The sequence below is a fragment of the Cavia porcellus genome, unplaced genomic scaffold (assembly GCF_034190915.1).
Source record: "Cavia porcellus strain 051 isolate PalLab524CR breed Dunkin Hartley unplaced genomic scaffold, mCavPor4.1 scaffold_5, whole genome shotgun sequence".
NCBI lineage: Eukaryota > Metazoa > Chordata > Mammalia > Rodentia > Caviidae > Cavia > Cavia porcellus.
In genome coordinates, this window is record NW_026947488.1 from 107,640,616 (window position 1) to 107,659,064 (window position 18,449).

General features: G+C 32.7%; 1 protein-coding gene across 4 annotated transcripts in view; it reads right to left on the reverse strand.

Annotated features, from left to right (window-relative positions):
- The window catches only part of LOC101789043 (uncharacterized), a 133,505-nt gene that overhangs the window by 55,625 nt on the left and 59,431 nt on the right, over positions 1-18,449 (reverse strand). The window contains exons 4-6 of one of the 4 annotated variants that reach the window (XR_010047173.1): positions 10,675-10,870; positions 8,702-8,806; positions 7,251-8,027 (exon numbers count right to left, since the gene is read on the reverse strand). The exons of 1 other annotated variant lie outside the window; for it this stretch is intronic. Coding sequence is in view for 1 of the 3 variants with exons in the window: in XM_063247920.1 (XP_063103990.1) it covers positions 10,765-10,870 (106 nt within the window). In the remaining 2 variants the exon portion in view is untranslated. 2 more of the 4 variants (XR_010047172.1, XM_063247920.1) reach the window with 2 other exon arrangements.

An 18,449-nucleotide genomic window follows, 5' to 3' on the forward strand; every position in this document is an offset into this window, starting at 1 on the left:
ACCGTAGTCGTCTTAGTGTAAGAAATGGTAAGAATACATCAAAGTGGGGGACTAAGAGAACATGGCGGACAGACAGCAGCAACTACTGAACGCTCTCTAAAGGCTCGGCTCAGAGGCCAGGAATGATGCGGACTAAGGAGGTACGAACCAGTAGAGATATGCTCTGCTGACTCAGGAACGAACTGGGCTGAGAGAATCCAACTTGGAATACAGTCCTGGCACTAAAGTAGGAACAGAAAAATCTCGGTGTGGAGGCTCGACTCCGCGCCATTGGAAACCGCGGTTTGGATTTACCGCCCCGCCCGGCGGCCGGCGCCTGGTCCACAGCGGCTCGGGCTCGGCAAGGAGAGACGCGACTGCCGAGCTCTGGGAACGGGAGTCTCCGAACGGAGTCGGAAACGCGACGGACAGGGAGGAAGGCTGACTGATGGCGAGGTGAGCGAGGAACTGACTCCCTACCGCAGTTTGACTCCAGCGGAGATTTTTCTGGGCGCGGGCAGTCCTGTAAGAGCAGGGCGCGGTGGCAACTGCAGCCGCACGATTCCCTCTCGGACGGAATTGGTGAAAGGTACCTGGCCGGAGGGACGCTGCTCGCGGACTCCCTAGGCTGGCCTAACCCAGATCCCAGAGCCTGACGGTGGCCCGGAGGAGCGACCGACTCCCGCGTAGGCTGCCTCCTCCGCAACTCCCTGGGGCGCAGCGGTGAGCGGGAACAACTAGCCAGCGCAATTTGATCAAGCTGTGGCTGACAGGCAGGGAAGCCGGGCCTCCTGTGTAAGATTACATTTTATAAGGAACAGAAAATATGGGGAAGGGAAGCAACAAAAAAGGCTCCTCGACCCCCAATCCTGAGAATCAGGCAATAGTGGACACTGCACCAATATATATTAAGCGCCATTTAGAGAGCCTCATAGACCAATTCAGGAATGAAGTTATCAATGACCTGAAGCTAGAAGTATGCAGAATAGTTAGAGAAATGCTAAGCACCACCCAGGAAAAAGCAGATGGTGGAATGGAAGAACAGAAAAGAGGAGAGAATTGCTTGATGGAGAAAACAGAGAAAGCATTGAGTATGTGAAGCAGGTGCAAAGGGACTATCAAGAAATTAAGAAGTCTACCCAAGACTGGCATAACAGCTTGAAAGAAACTAAGGACAGACTATCTGAATTGGAGGGCAGACTTGAAACATGGGAGAATGAAATGAAAAACTTCTTAAAAATAACAAAGAAATACACAGCAATAATACAAAGACAAGAAGATGATAAGAGGAGCCATAACTTAAGGATTAAGAACATAAAAGAAGAAGTAGGGACACAAACAAGTGAACTACAAAAGCTACTCACAGAAATAAACCAGGAGAATTTTCCTAATTTAGCAAAAGGTAAAGATACTCAAATGTATGAGGCATACAGGACCCCAGCTACCTACAACCCTAACAGAGAAACACCCAGGCATATAATAATAAAAATTCCAGAAATTCAATACAAGAACAGAATATTAAAAGCTGTAAGAGACAAGAAACAGATGACTTACAAGGGAAGACCCATCAGAATTACAGCAGATTTCTCTTCACAAACCATCAAATCACAAAGAGCATGGGGAGAAATAATTCAAGCTTTGAAAGATAATAATCTACAGCCAAGATTGAGATATCCTGCACAACTGTCCCTGGAAATTGATGGAAAAACGAGGTGCTTCCAGGATAAAGAGGAACTGGGGGAATTTGCAACCACCAATTCAACCCTACAGAAAGTATTGCAGGATATTCTAAAAAAAGAAAAATACAAAGAACCCAGAAATAGGGGCGGGGAGGCCACAACGAATGGAGCAGAGAACAAAATGAAGAAGACAAACTGACAGCTACTGACAGAAAAAGAGCTCAACAGAAATGAGACAGAAGATTGGATGATAGGAACAGCTTTTTTTTTGGAGAAAATGACATTTTAATAGGTAATGCTGATTTAGTACCATCTTGTTTTGAAGTCTCATCTAGCTTTTGTTCTTCTGTCTCCAATGGTCTAAACAGGTTGTATCTTATTGGATTTTGTTATGTACGATAGTATAAGGAAAAACCTTTTAAAGACAAGGAGATTATACAGAGACCATTGTTCATTTTCTGTTAGTCGATTCTAAATGTTCTATAATGCTGTCATTCTCTTAAATGGATTCACATTGTTTTGATATATTTAATGCTACAGTATATGAAGTTGTACTCAAGGACTTCAGGGAGGGAGTCAATATGGTAACTATTTTTGGGGTCAGGATTAGCTGGTGGTGAAACACTATTCTGCTTAAATGGTTATGTTTTGATCTGCCCTGTTTCGCTGTTATGCCCTCCTTTTTCTCAATCTCCACTCCATTATTTACTTTTTTATTTTTATCCACTTAATTAAAGGGAAAAATATAGCAGGATATAATATAGTAACCCACTTTGACTTTCTATTATCTCGATTTGAAGCCCTGTATTACTCTCACCATCTTGCTTTTGACTGAGGTTCCTCTATTCTGTTTTGCTGGATAGTATCAGGTTCGAAAGTTTAGGTATCAGCTGAGAAGATAATGAGATTCATTATAACGCCCATTCTCGTTGACTTTTATCTACTTTTGAAGACCTACAATATCTCCAATGTTTTGGTTTTGTCGGTTTTATTCTTTATGGTTTTGTTCAATTGTATTACAACTAATGATATAGGCAATTCTATTAGAAATAGCAGGAGGCATTATGGTAACCATTGTTGATCACCTTGTATTATGTTTTTATATTATCTATTATGTCCACCCTTTTGACTTGACTGATTCTGTTCTGTTATGTCACATTTGGTTTTACTCTCTTCCAAAAAAGCAACAAGAACCGTGGGAGCAATGAAACCCAGAATGTGTAATAGTCACTGTACAAAAGAGAGGAAAAGAAAGTGCTCTAAACTATATAACTGCATGTATATTTAAATGTATAAGATAGAAAATGATAGCACAGAGTTTTACTGGATCATTGAACAGAACTGTTTGCAGTATCATTGTTGGAATGTCCACTCTACAATGCTTTAATTTTGTGACTTAATTATTTCTAAGATGGCAATATGTAATCCATTAACTAGTGATTTCCTACTGCGTATTTTTTTATTCTGTAAATCTGTATAACTTGTACCCCTTCACTGTTTTTTTTTCTTTCTTTTCTTTTCTCCTTAAATAAAAATTAAAAATAAAAAAAAATAAAAAAAAAAAAAGAATACATCAAAGTGTATGGTAATCATTATTCCCCACTATATTGCTTTAAAGCTTTATGTTTTCATTCATTATGGTTTTATTCTGGTTGTTTGACTTTATTGTCTGTGATGGAATGAACAGCTATTTTGATGAAAACAAGACATTATCATAGCTAGTGCTGATTTAGTATCATCCTACCATGCTTTTGTTCTTCTGTCTCCCATCAGTTTTATCATGTTGTATCTCATTGGATTTTGTTAGGTGTGATAGTATAAACAAAAATTTTATGGACAAGGAGATAATATAGTAATCCTTGTTTGTTTTCTGTTTGTTGGTTCTGAATACCCTATAATACTTTCATTCTCTTGAATGATTTTATACTATTTTGTTAGGTTTGATACCATAGTGTATGAAGGTATATTCAAATATTTCAAGAGACACTATGGTAGCTACTATTATGTCAAGTTGTCTTGTGGTGAAACACTATGTTGCTTAAATTGTTCTGTTCTGACCTATTTTGTTATGTTCTCTTTTATCTTAATTTTTTTAAAATTAAAGAAGTGGGTTGAAGGCTTGGTAGAAGAGAGTGAAACCTCTGATAGGTGGAACTTGGTTGGAGGTACTTAGGTCATTAGAACCAAAGCTCTGCAGAGGATCATGAAATTCAGTGCATTCTCTTCCCTCTATTGTTTCCTAGCCATGAAGTTACAAGTTTTGCTTCACTGCGTATACTGTGTCACTGCAAGTCAACACCCCCAGAGACTGGAATCTCTCAAATTTAACCAGCACAAAGCTTTTCTTTTGTATTTATGGTTTTTTTTTTGTAATAATGGAAGATTAAGTCACACAAAGAGAACTACTACACATTCTAAAGGACTTGTAGTACTTTTATTATTAAACTCACTACAAATTGCATTTTGGTTATTCTAAGTGATACTTAGATTAACTATAATAATTTTCCAATTTATTTTCTAAACATTTGCAGATAATTTTCATGAAGTATATTGATTTTATACTTGAAAATTGCTGAATTCACTTATCAATTTCATTACTGTAGTCAATATTATTCAGAAATTTCTGCATAAAAATCAAATATGTAGGAAATCGATGTGTAATGAGTAAAATCTTAAGTGTTTTCTTTCTGCCTTATTGTATAAGCAAAGTAATAGTGATAATGAGTGTAATCACAAACAGCAAACACAAAAGTAACCATTTAATCATTCTTCATTAAAATTCTATTGGTATTGAATTAGTTTTTAACTCTAAAAACCTACAAAAATTGGACTGTGAGTTTAGGGTATAAGTTGAGAAGGACGAAAAGTGGTACTATCAAATAAAATATAATGTGGCACCAGATTTGACATAGTGGTTATCTTAAAGTTAACTTTAAGATTATATAAACTGTGTGCAACTCTTGCCAGGAAATGCATTTTTGTTACATACCAGTGTGCAAATGTCTGAAAATTCTTTCTGTGAGCTTATAACACAAACTTTTAGCAAATGCATCTTTTCCTTTCTTATCAATAAGTTTTTCATGCAGGAAAAGATGGAGTTTGTTTTTTGGGTTATATTTAGCTTACAGTTATCCTTGATGATATATTCTTTATTATGGTTGATCAATGTTTATGTATTTGCTGTTTTGCAGTCTAACTTGAAACATCAAGTCCATTCATTTTAAGATAACTAACTGCAAACTACATACATATATGAAATGTAACTAAGTTAATGCATGTGTCTAATATATAAAGGATATTGGAGCATATAATTTATTTATTAGAAGAATTCATTTTATAATTAGCTAATTTTCACATTTTGCTAGAGAATTTCCTTTTATAACTATGTTTTAAGGGATTTATTGCACAAAACATAATTTTTACAGTGACTGAAATTCAATAAATTTCATTTGTTCACTTGTTTTTTATGAAAAATAACATATAACATATTTCAATTATTTAGATACTTATAAACTGTGGAAACCCTGTAATATAACCTTAAGTTATCAACAAATAGCTGTATACTGTGTTACTTCCAGCCTAAAGGAGCATGATATTTTATAGAGAGGATTAAAGACTAATCCTAGAAGATGCAATTCAGGTAATAATGACATATCTTACAATGAACTAACACTGCAGTAGAATTATAAATGCCAAAATTGTATGTTCACACAGACACATATATACCCACATGCCCACACAAAAATTTTTAATGTCACTGTAGAAACCAAAAAGCAGGCAAAATTTGGAGATGGTTTATCCCTATAAAAAGTGAAATACATACCTGTTCGCTTTACTCCTGAGGTTGTTGAATTTCAAGAGAAAGATATGTATATATATATATATATATATATATATATATATATGTATGTATTTTTTTTTAAAGATAGAGATACTGTAAGATGTTGCTCAAGTCTACCAGCCCAGCTGGAAGCTGATGAGTGAGATCCTTGTGAGGGGAATTCTGAAACAGGAATTCCTGTAAGCTTTTGATGACACCAAGCACTCAGTGCTCAGGTTAAAAAAATCAGAAATAATAAAATGACGCTTCGTTTGAAGATTCCTTTTAATAGTCAAAACAATAAACATTATAAAAGTGTCAGATGAAAGACAGTAAAGTTATCAGAGTATCGGGCTGCCAACTGGTCTAATATGAATGATCATCAGCAGTTTATCAGTGACAGGGAAACAGACACCACAGAGTTCTGTCAGGTAATTCTAAGTATCTTCAGTGCATTAACCTGGTGAGAGGAAAAAGAATATCCACTGTTCAGTCAAATATAAACTCCACCCATGTGTGATCACATGATGTGATCATACTTTTGGATTTGCTTTTTTATGAAAGTAATTTATAAAATTTAGAAAAGATTTTATAAATTTGAGCATATTAAATATCCTAACCCAAACTTAGTATAAAGAGTAAGACCTTTCCTGGGAATATACTAGTTCTTATTTTTCTAAGATTTATGAATATGTACATATATGTGTCCTCAAAATGCTCTATAAGACAAAATATTTAGATTACTCCTATTGTCAGAGAAATAAAAATGAAACATTTGCTTTAAATTAAGTTTAGAAAATGTTAAATAATACAACATACATCAGGTACAAAATGTGTCAAAAAGAATTAAACAATGTTAAAGTCTTTAACCTTGAATAGCTATATGTATGAAATTTAAAGAGGCTTTGTATTGTTTATGCCTAAATTATTTTCTTGCTACAGCATCAACTACATTAGAAAACTAGTGCTAACAACTAATTAATATTTACATTCATAGAAAGGTATGCATGACAATGTATTTGTATTTTTTTTTTTCTTAGACAAGATCTTGCTATGTGGTTCAGGCTGCCCTTGAACTCCCAGAGATATACCCACAAAAAATACCGAGACTCAAATTTTCTTCCAGTCTCTTTCCTTGCTTATTTCTACAGTATCAAACCTCTTATTTCTACAATATCAAAGCAAATGATCATAGCAATTGGACTGTAAACTGAAATACTGAATCCAAATAAGCATTCCTTTTGTTGCTGGTTTTAAGAATTTGGCACAGCGACAATATGGGAACACAATGATACATCACAAAATTACCCCAAAGAAAGTAATTACATAATGATTTCAGTTGATGCAGAAAGGCATTTGACAAAATTGAACATTCATTAATGATTAAATCTCTAAAGACAATAGTTATTGAAGTAGATTGCCTGATCAGAATAAAGATCATATTTTAAAGGCTTACGTCAATACGATCAATAGGGAAAATCTAAGAACTTTTCTTAAAGATCTTATATAAGGAAAGAAAGACCACTTCCCTGAAAATTTTTACCAAGACAATTACTTTTTCTTGAAGGCAAGGATTGTTTGAGACAGGGTCTTGCTATTTAGTGCAGGCTGGTCTTGAACTCACTTAGGTAATGCAGTCTGGCCTTGAACTCATGGTGATCCTCCTGCTTCAGCACCCCACATGCTGGGATTCCAGACATTTATCACCATGCCTGGTTGCCAAGACAGACAGTAAAAAGTGACAAAAAGTAACCTATATTAAAATCAAAGATGATAAATTGTTATTACAAATAAAATGGTTATGTAAATAGTGAACACCAAAGACCCAATAAAAAAAGTTATTTTTGATAAATTCCTGAAAACTTCAGAATACAAAATCATGAAATAATTGTAAAGACTGAAGAGTACCTAGATTATGTATTATGTTCCTAGCATGGCGATGCCCAAGAATTGTGAATTCAATACCCAGCATCACCAAACAAACAGAGAACCAAAAATAATAATAATCAGTAGTTGTTCTACACGCAAGTAATTAACCAATAAAAAAAGAGGTAAGAGGCCAGGCACGGCCACATAGCCTTACACCCAGCACTCTGTGAGACGGGACAGGAGATGTGCAAATTGGAGCCCCACAAGGCTCACTTAGTGTTTAGCAACTTTCTTCTCAAGAAAAGGTATTTTAAAAGAACTGGGGATGGAGTTTAGTGGAGAGCTCTCGTTTCAATACTCAGAATGACAGAAAGTTTAAAAGAAGTGATTGAGAAAAAATCATAGTTATATTTGGCAACAGAAAGAATAAAATGCCTAGGAATGAATTAAAAAAATAAAAGAATCACTAAAATTATAAAACAATAGTGAAGGAAGTTAAAGGCAAAAAATAAAGTACTCCTAATATTCACAGGTTTGAAGATTTGTAATTGTGAATAAGTCCAGAGTATGCAAAATAACCTGCAGATTTAATGGAAGTACTAGGTGCATTGTTTACATAATTAGAAAAATATATTAAAATTGATATAAAATCACTAAAAACCTAAAGTGGCAAAAGCAACCTTTGAAAAAAAGAACAAATCTGTAAGTGTCAAAAGTTCTAATTTTAATTATAGTTTAAAAATACAGTAGTCAAAATGCACAAAATAGAAAACAAAGCTCAGTGTAAATATGGAACATTAGAACAATAGAGAAGTCAGAAATACATATATATACACATATGCATATATATAGATACTGAAAATGTGTGATAGATGACTAAAAATATTTGTATGTTTTTACTCTTACTTGGATCAGAAAAATTAAGCTTCATATTTTCTTATTTTAAATTTGCATTTGCCTTTACATAGGCAATAATTGGGACATTAACTTTTTAGTTAAGTTTTGGTTAAAGTATGTTAACAACAATAGATCTTTCTAAAACATGCATAGTTTCACAAAATCTTGATACAATTCTTGTTTTTATAAATATAATCTCATCAAAAGCAAGAATGTTTATCCATTTATTTTTTAGAATTTTGAGCAATTCTTCATTGAATATGAGGGACTTAAAAAACAATCTGAGCGAGAGAAAGGGATCTCCCAAGTGTTGAAAGAGAAGGGTACAATCTGGTTCATGTAGTCTACATTGCAGATCTCAAAAAAGCACAGGCGGTTTTATGGCATTAACTATTATTTTAGCAACACACAAAAAATTATGTTTTGTAAAATGAGCCAGACACTAAAGAATCCTCACCTTATTTTTGTACTTTTTTCAAGTCCAAGAGCTAGAAAAAGTGTTCTCAGCGAGCAGAAATAAGCATGGTTATCTCTTAGGATTTGAAGGAGGAGAAACAGCTATCTGACATGAAGGAAATAATTTATATCTTATTTTGTATGATGAATATGCAGATTGTATAATAGTAATATTTCATAAAAATAATCACGCATGATCTTCAAATTTGTAGTGCATACGCATCATACATCCATTTTAAACCATTTTCATTTTTAAAAGTTGATTCTCATTTCTAAAATGTTTCTATTATTAGGTTTATATTTGAGTTTGCATTTCTTAAAAGAAACAACCATATGCTCTTTTAAGGAAACAAAGAATACAAAGATTAACATTGCATTTTCTTTTTTCCACACTTGACAGTCTACATTGATCAAGTATGCAGTAAATATTTGCAGTATTTAATGTAAAGATAGACACTTTCTATTCAAAATATGCACTAAAATATAAGTTCTTCTGCAAAATATGTGAACATTTTCATGAATGTATTCATTCACTAATTTTCAGTTTATTTTCTTTAAATATTTTTTGCACCTCTATTAATTAAAAATCTGTTAGGCTCCAGTTACATGGTAATATACATAAAATTATCTAGGTTGCCCTGAAAAACTTACTCCTGGAACAATCTGAATACAATGATTCCAATGGTAATTTTACCTGTTTATTTTGTTTTTACATTTGTAATTTAACCAGTGTGCAAATATTCAAAATATCAAAATCAAAATTTACGTATTTTAGTTATGCTACAATTTCTTTAATTTTTCCTTCCCATTCTGCTATTATATTAACAAATTTAAAATTTGTTTGAAAAGGTACCACATTATATAGATAAACCTAAACTTCCTTGCTATAAGCAAGGAAGATTTTATGAACTGTTTAATTAAAATAGCATAAAATTACTTATGTTAATACAAGTTACAATTTATAGGGTATGTAGATATATCTCAAATTGTGCTTAAATGTATGTGAAGAATTACAAATTACAAATAAGCAAATTACATTAAAATTACATAAATTTGTATAATTTGACGTATTTATGTCTGCTTGATTAAGTGTGGAATATAAAATTACTTCTCAGCAATTTGTATTTCTGAAATTTTCACAACTAGCCTGCTACTTTAGAAGCAATATATGCCTATATACAGTATATGTAACATTTGAAGATCAAATTTCACTCAGATTTGTTATTTAGTTTAGAAAGATGAGCCAACAATATTAAACAGCTCATGAAATATACCATATATTTGAATTCTATTAATACAGGACCTTGGGCTGGAGATTTAGCTTAGCAGCATAAGCGTGTGCCTGGCAAGCCAGACGTCATGAGTTTGATCCCTGGTACAAAAAAAAAAAAAAAGGATCTTATGGCCAAAGCAAGTTTATATTAATAATTTTTATTAAACACCTGTACCTCAGGTACTACAATGAATTTTAAGTAGTGTATTTCTTGAAGATGATAATGAAACTAATAAAAATCAAAAATAATATCTCATTTAATCCTTCTACTAAACAGAGAAAGTGATAGGCAAACTATATATTTTATAGAAGATAGAATGCTATTTTCTGAAATTATTTAATATCTGTAGTAACTTAGAAAAAGTGATAGGGAACCTATATATTTTATAGGTGATAGAATATTAGTTTTCTAAACTGAGATAATAGAACACAAATTTAAATATAACAACAGCATGAAATATTCTTGTGATCTGATATATGCTTTTAAATTATTAATAGTAACTCACAATAGTATTGCAAAAATTTGGACTTCAGAAAATAGTTGAAATTCTATTTCCAAAGCTGTATATAAACCTCTAACACAAAGGTTAAAAAAAAAAAAAAAAAAAAAAAAACAAATAAAACAAACCAAAAAGTCCATTTAAAGGGAATCAATTTAAAACAAGCAACTGACCCAACAGACATACATAACTTATACTCACAGTACTGTTTAGATTAGATGATCCTTGTGATTTAATTCCTCTTTGGGGAATATCAAAGGCATTAAGTTCATGCAGAATAGTTCATGCAAATTATAGAAAATCACTTTTCCCCCCATAAAAATAATCAGTGAATTCCGAGTAGACTTCAGCTTTGTAAAAGACAGCCACACATTCTTGTTGAGCATTCATTCTTGCACTGTGAGGAGAAAGGAGAGCAGGTCATGACTAAATTTCATGCTCCTGTGACCCGCAAAATAATTCACACAGTCATCAGGCATTCATTCAATTTCCTTATTACCTGCCATCTGTAATACACAGATATGCTAGATTAAAGATCAACCTTCTAATTTTAAGCCCAAATAAACTCCACATATTTAATGGCAAAAATATTTGTCATTATGTATATTCTGAAGTATCACTCTTGATCTATATACAGTATGTCAGAGAAAACTAAGTTTTTGAAGCAAAAGTTCTACAGATTCACAATTTAATTCACAAATTACATTTAAGCTACATTAGACTATACTTGTCTTATACTTATATTTTATATTCTTATACTTTTCTTATATTTTATTATACTTTGTGGCCTTGCATCATAGTTATTGTGTGTGCACAAATTAACAGAACCATTTGTGCACCCACAATGGGCCATAATGAGCAACAGTTACGGAAAGAGTTAAAATTTTGCCAGCACAAACACACTGCATAATAATCTACTTCTCTCTGACTCTGCTTTAAGACACACAGAGAACAAAAGTAAGTGGACACTCAATCAATATGTTCTTTGTAATTATTCTATTCCAACGGATGAAATACTCAGAAAATAGGACACGGGACGTGAAGTTCCCACAGAAGGAAAGAATGTAATGAAAATTTATCTGAAAGAACAACTTGGAGAGAAGTTGAGAGCATATCTCAGGGAGCTTTCACACTCATGAGCTGAAAAGCAAATGACAACAAACCACCATGATTTGCTTCGAGGAATTAACCTAATAGAAAAATTGAATTAAAGAGAGAGCACTTCAAAACAAGCAGCTGAACTGATGTTGTTACTGCACTTTTGAAATTTAAACTCCTGTGTGGTACGTATTTAAAAACAGCACTTCTCTAAAATATTTAACTATGTCTATGCCTGACTACATACACACAATTCTAATTATATATCATATATTCTAATGAGAAAGATTTGATCTTTAACTGTTACTGTAAACCCATGCAATAAGAGTGCCTAGGTACTCAAAGGACAACATGATTTCCATTCAAACTATGCTATAGTTTCTTTAACAAGATATTTAATTTTTAATGCAGCCGGATGCTAAGTTTATCCATAAAACTCAGCTAATTAATGCTGTACTTGGCCCTGAAGCTCTAACCATTGCAATCCCTCCTGACCCTCTTCATCCTGGGGATTGGACTCTACTACTTTTAGAACATGGCTCGTTAATTATTTTTACCCCACATTATCCTCCATAAGGTATATTTGTCAATAACTCAAGTGTTTATACATAAACATTTTATAACTTCCCAATCAATAGATATAACTGTAGATTCCAACATGGCCAGTTAATGTACAAAGCAGAATAAGATTAGACCAGTGTTTTAACTTAAATGGCAGCATTCACTGTTATACTGGGGTAACCTTTAATGGAATGTGCTTACAGGATCCCACTAAATCTAACCACAAATGTGTTAGTAGGTTCTGACAATTCCACAGCTTCCCTCAACCTCCAGTTATTCTGTCTTTTCATGAAAGTACTCTCATGCATCCAAAAATATTCTTTTAAACTCACCAGCACTAACCCTTTATTCTAGCTATAAAGTGCATCCAACAGTGTCTGAATTTGTATCTTATCTATAAACATTCTCTTTTCTTCTTTCTCCTTATTTTCCCCCTGATTTCCCCTTTCTCTGTCCTTCCCTGCTTCCTCATCCCACATTAACTGTCAATAAATACAGCATAGTTTGGAACTGGTGCTAATAAAAGGGTGCTAATAATATTAAATGGTTTCAATGTTTATCACTGTTGGTTAGATCTGTAGATGGTATAAGCTGTAGGAATCTCTACAGTAACAGTAGCTGGATACAGCCCAATTCAACTGAATAGAATAAAGTAGCAAATAAAAACCTCTTGACAAATAAAGCTAAGATCACATCACTAGAAAACAGAACCTAACTAAAGAGATATTCATACCAACAACAAATTTTCACTGTATTTGACTTCAACAATCAGCACATACACATACCAAAAAAAAAAAAAAAAAAGAAAGAAAAAAGAAAAACAGGAACATGAAAAAATAGGACAGAAAATGATTCCAAAGACTCCCAACTCTCTTTAAAAAGACCCAATGGGCACTGATAGGGTGGAAGTCAAACATTAGTGGGTGAGCAGCATGAAATGATTAAAATGGACACATGGAAACTCAGCAAGCTCAAATAATTTATAACCCACAAAATGGTTGAACTGAAAAACATGGTGACCAATGTATTTTGGCAAAAACCAAAAATTAAAAGGCCTGATCAAAACTATTTCAAACATGAGTGAATACCAAAAAACTTGACTTCATGAAAAGATGCTAAACAGAAATCCTTTAGAGATAATGAATTCTACTGAATACGAGCAATGACGAACTTGAAGTATCAGACTTCAAGGATAGCATGGAAATAAAAGATGTTATACATACAGATATGTTAAAAATAGTATAGCAAGATTAGTAAGTGTTTGTTAGAGGTTGCTAAGACTAACTTAAGAAAAAATGGAGTTAGAAACAAATTAAAGGATAGCACATACAATATAAAATATCTGTTTAAAAAATCCCAATAGAAAAAAATAAGGAAAACTAAACATATAAACTATATGAGGCTTACAGAACAAGTAATGATTTTAAGAAGATCTCCATTTCTCCATTGCACATAATAATCAAAATTTGAGAATCTCAAACCAATGGACAAAGTCATAAAAGTTGTCAGAGAAAAGCCAAAGATCACTTGTAATTGTATTAAATAACGCTTTTTTAAACAAAAACTTTAATACATTCCCACCAGCTTGAACCACCAATGTACAGGCATAACTGTTACATCAAGTAGTTTTCAGGGCTGGTAGTGAAAATGGATGTAATCAGTTTTATTGATCTTTTTACTAATAAAATTAATACTAACTTGATGGGACAATCATGCATGTGCTGGTGGTGATTCAAACCACTCAGCATTGAGACCTATGAATTATGGTCTCATCACAAACATAGTAAAGACTAGTAGAGGGTGGATTGAAATTTACCCATCACTAGAAGTAAAAGTTTTTCTACCCAAACTAAAATGTACTGCAATGACCTTTTCAAAATGAACATAGGATAAAGGTATCCCATAACTAAAACACATCATAAGAAGTTCATAAACACTAAATGAATGCTCAAAAAAATCATCCATAATTTAGTCAGAGAAAAATAACGCCAACAATACCCCAAATTCTGATGGAATAAAGTATATTAAGCAGCATATTGGTTAAAGACAAAGGGAAAATTAAAGATGTCAACAGAAATAAGGCCATGTTGGAATGCATCAACATTTTTTCAGTAATAACTCAACATAAATGTTCAACTATAAGAAAAAAGAGACAAATTTGTAGGCTGGATTGACCACAAAGCCCAGTGATTTTCTGAATAAAAGAGACACATCAGTTTGAGAAAAACTCATATACTAAAAATTAAAAGATAGAAAAGAACACTGCATGCACCAGAACCTCAGAAAGAAAGTGGAGTATGAATTTCTCCAAGAAAATGTACTTGAAATTAAATTCATGAGAAAAGGCAAGGAATGGCAATTTATATTAGTCAAGGGAACAATCCAATGAGAACAGATAATAATTATAAATATATATGTACCATATATCAGTGAGCCCAAGTACATCAAGCAAACACTACTGGACATGAAAGATTACATATGCACCAGCACAATTGTGATGGGAGACCTACATACATCACTCTCCCAAACAGAGATATCAAGTAAACAAAAAATCACCAAAGAAATACCAAAGTTGCACTATACCACTGAACAAATGAAACTAACAGATACCTTCAAAGAGTTCTACTGAACAATAAAGCAGACATTATTCTCGGCAGTCTAGGGAACTTTTTCAAAAATAGAAGACATTCTAGTCCACTAAACATACAAAATAAGTACAAAAGAATAAAATCTTGCTACACACACAATTAGATCATAGCACAATGGAACTATAAATCAATTACAAAAGAAACCTCAAAACCATACAAATACAAGGATATTAAATAATATACTCCGAAATATTCAATTACAGAAGAAATAAAGGAATAAATCAAACACTGGAGAATATAGGACACACAGTGAAAACATAGTTAAAAGTGAAGTTTATTGCTGTAAACACCTAGATTAGAAAACCAGAGAAAGTTTTAAAAAAAACAAAATTATATATTCACAGTTCTGTCAAAGAAAAACCAATCCAAACTCAAATTACTGCATAAGTGAACTCACAAGGATCAGTATGAAACTTAATTTTAAGAAAACAATAAAAGAATTAATGAATTCAGGAGCTGATTCTTTAAAAAAGCAAAACAGACCAAATTTTAACCAAATTTAAAGGAAAGAATGAAAAACTCGTATCAATGCAATTAAAAATTAAAAAGTCAAAATGACACCAGACACTAGCAAAATCCCAGCTGACTAGCAACTAGAGTGAAAATTGTGACTCCAGAAACTTTGAAAGTCTTGAAGAAATGGTCAGATGCCTAGATGCATATAAAGTACCAAAACTGAACCAAAAAGACAGAAAAACCCGAATAGTGCCTAAAGAGACAATGAAATATATAATCAGTGATATTTTTTCCTTAACACTTTTCAAAAAATAGAATAAAATTAGTCAGTTGCATAAAACTGTGAAAATTCATTATATTTTGAGGTGGGAAACAAAAATCTTCTATACATAAGAAGAGGTAGAAACATTTTTTGGCATAAATATGTAGCTTAAAATCACAAAGAATACTGAAAGTTGGATACTGTATAACCAGAGAAACATTTTCTATAAAGCTAAATCTCCATCCAGTTATGAAGAGCAGCAGTGCTTCCCTACATTCATCAGCACAGAGTAGTGAGCTTCCAGTAACAAGTAAAATTGGGAAAGCAATGTAAACCAAGGAAAAGAGTGAGTGTAGGGAAAAAAGTAGAAATATTCTTTCAAGCTATCTCCATCCTCAACATGGAGTAATTTTAGAATAATTTGATCATCACTATGAAATAAATGTCAACTGAGTAACATCAAACTTGAAAACCAAATTAGCTACTAATATTAAGTGAAATACCAAATAATGATGTAACAGGGGAAAATGTGTCCATTTTAAAAACATAAGCTGATTTATGTCAGTCTCCGCCATTCCATCTATGATGCTGCCACTTCAACAAAAAACTGAAAGGCATTAGTAAGGACAGAGTAAAAATAACACACTCCCAAGAAAGACAACCACAAAAATATGCGAAAAAACATGTTGGAGACACTAATGGGAAAGACATAAACATGAAAGCAACAGAAACAGCAACAGAAGAGTTAGAATACTTACAAAATTCTAATGGATATGACAGGACCAAAAACAGTGAATGCGTAATGAAGAATGTACTTGACAGGTTCAATAGTAGACTAAACTCTGCCAAAGAAACAATCAGGCACAGTCAATTTGAAGTTATTTAATATTGAAATTTGAATAAATTGAAATATAAACCAAATACTTGAATAAATCATCTGAGAGCCATGAGACAGCATTACAGTATGTAGCATATTTCCACCTAAAAACCAAAAGGAGAGAAAAAATAAAACAATAAAATAAATATTTGGAGACCCAATAATTCTTCAAAACTAATTTCAAATGTAAGGTATCAAGAGTTAGCAAATAATTTCAGTGAACATCTTTTAAATAACAGTAAGGGAAGGAAGAAAGAAAATGAAAAGAAGAAACAATCAAAGAAAGAAAAGCAAAAGTAGAAGCTAGAAGAAAAAAATATATATATATTCCAATGCCCACAATTCTATATCTACCAAAATACGCTTTTCAAATACTAAAAATACACATTTCTTTAGATAAACAAAAATTGGCATATTTCTTTGCACCTGATTTATTATACAGTAACTATTGAAAAAAGGTCTTCAGGCAAAAATAGTTATCAGAGAAGAAGCTGGATTGACTTCTTTTTTGCTCTTTTTTCTCATCTAAAATACTGTGAAAGATGAGCTGGTGTCAAAATAAAAATTGGTAGTAAAACAGCCTTTCATTAAAAATAAAATCTATGATAAAATAGATCCCCAAATGGGAGGAGAATGAATGCAAAATATAAAATTGTAATGCATATGGAAGTGTTATGATATATAAAGTGTTAAATAAGATGAAAGATAAACTGATCACTTGATGGAGTATTTAGTAATAATAACTAAATTATAAAAATTAGAAATGTTGAATGTCCAAAAGTAGATCATCTTAAGGCATTAAATGTACAGGTAAATACTGACTAAAGAACAGCGTGATACAAGAAAGTAAACAGATATCTAAAAATTCAAAACCATAGACAAAATATACTAAATTCTTGCAAGTGCAATCTCTTTTTTATTCTTTTCTTGGAGGCACAAGGCAACTGCCTGATTCCTCCTATGAGGCCTCTGAGGTAGTCAACCTGTGAGGTAGCATCTCACTACTGATGGCCTGGTGTAGAAGCTACAGCCGAGAGTGTAGTTGAATGGCCTAGTTATGGCCACTTGGTACCAAGTGAATTTGAAAGCACTACTTATCAGCCTCCTCATCATGGGGAAGGTGCTTATTTCTGGTGCATGGTAATAGCTATGCACGGGGCTCTCATGGTCTCAGATGACACAGGTGATGAAAGTGCTGGCTCCCTACTGGGCCTTTCCTGACAATACTTATGTCATGATTAGGTAGAATCTCATGAAAGTCGGGGGAGTGGATGTTTTGTCTTAGCATTTAGTCTTTTCTGGTGTGTGCAGAGTCAACACCACTGTATTTTCTATGGTATTTTCCTGGAGTATCATCATCACAAATTAAAGGTTTTCTTTGTTTCTGTGCTGCCTCTGTAACTGTTACATGGCTGTATGGAAGAAGCCTTTATTGGATCTTTTAAAATACCTTTGCGCAATTTTTGGATAAAGTTAATAGGGAGAAAATGCAGTGTTTGAATAAAATGTTCCCAAGTAGTTATATAATTTGCTTAACAATATGAAAAAATTACACACATTAGTGTTAAATATAAAAATTGTATACAAAAACCTAGGATAATAAATTTGTAAAATAAGTTAGGCAACAGGTTTAGCAAAACAACACCAAAGATACATTTATAAAAGTTAATACTATGGAGTCGATGCCAACTGAAAAGTAGCTCTCCAGCAGCATTATTAAAAGGAGGAAAACAATAAGTTATTGATCAAGAAAATATACTTGAAATCATTTATGTATCAAGTAACAAGACCCAGAGTATAAGAGATACAAAGAATCTTTATAACAACATAGTTCTAAAAACAAAATATAATCCAAAACCAACAGCAATGATCAAGTGATATTAATAAAATCTTTATCAAAAAACTGGCAAATAAACCTTGAAACTGTGCACTAAATAATTAGCCCTTAAGAATATAGAAATTAAAATCAATGTCACACCAAAAATAAATAAATAAAACTAATATAATGAACAAATACTTCATAAATTCTGTTTGAGGAAAAAGTAACATGAAGAGTTTCATTTCAGTACACGCC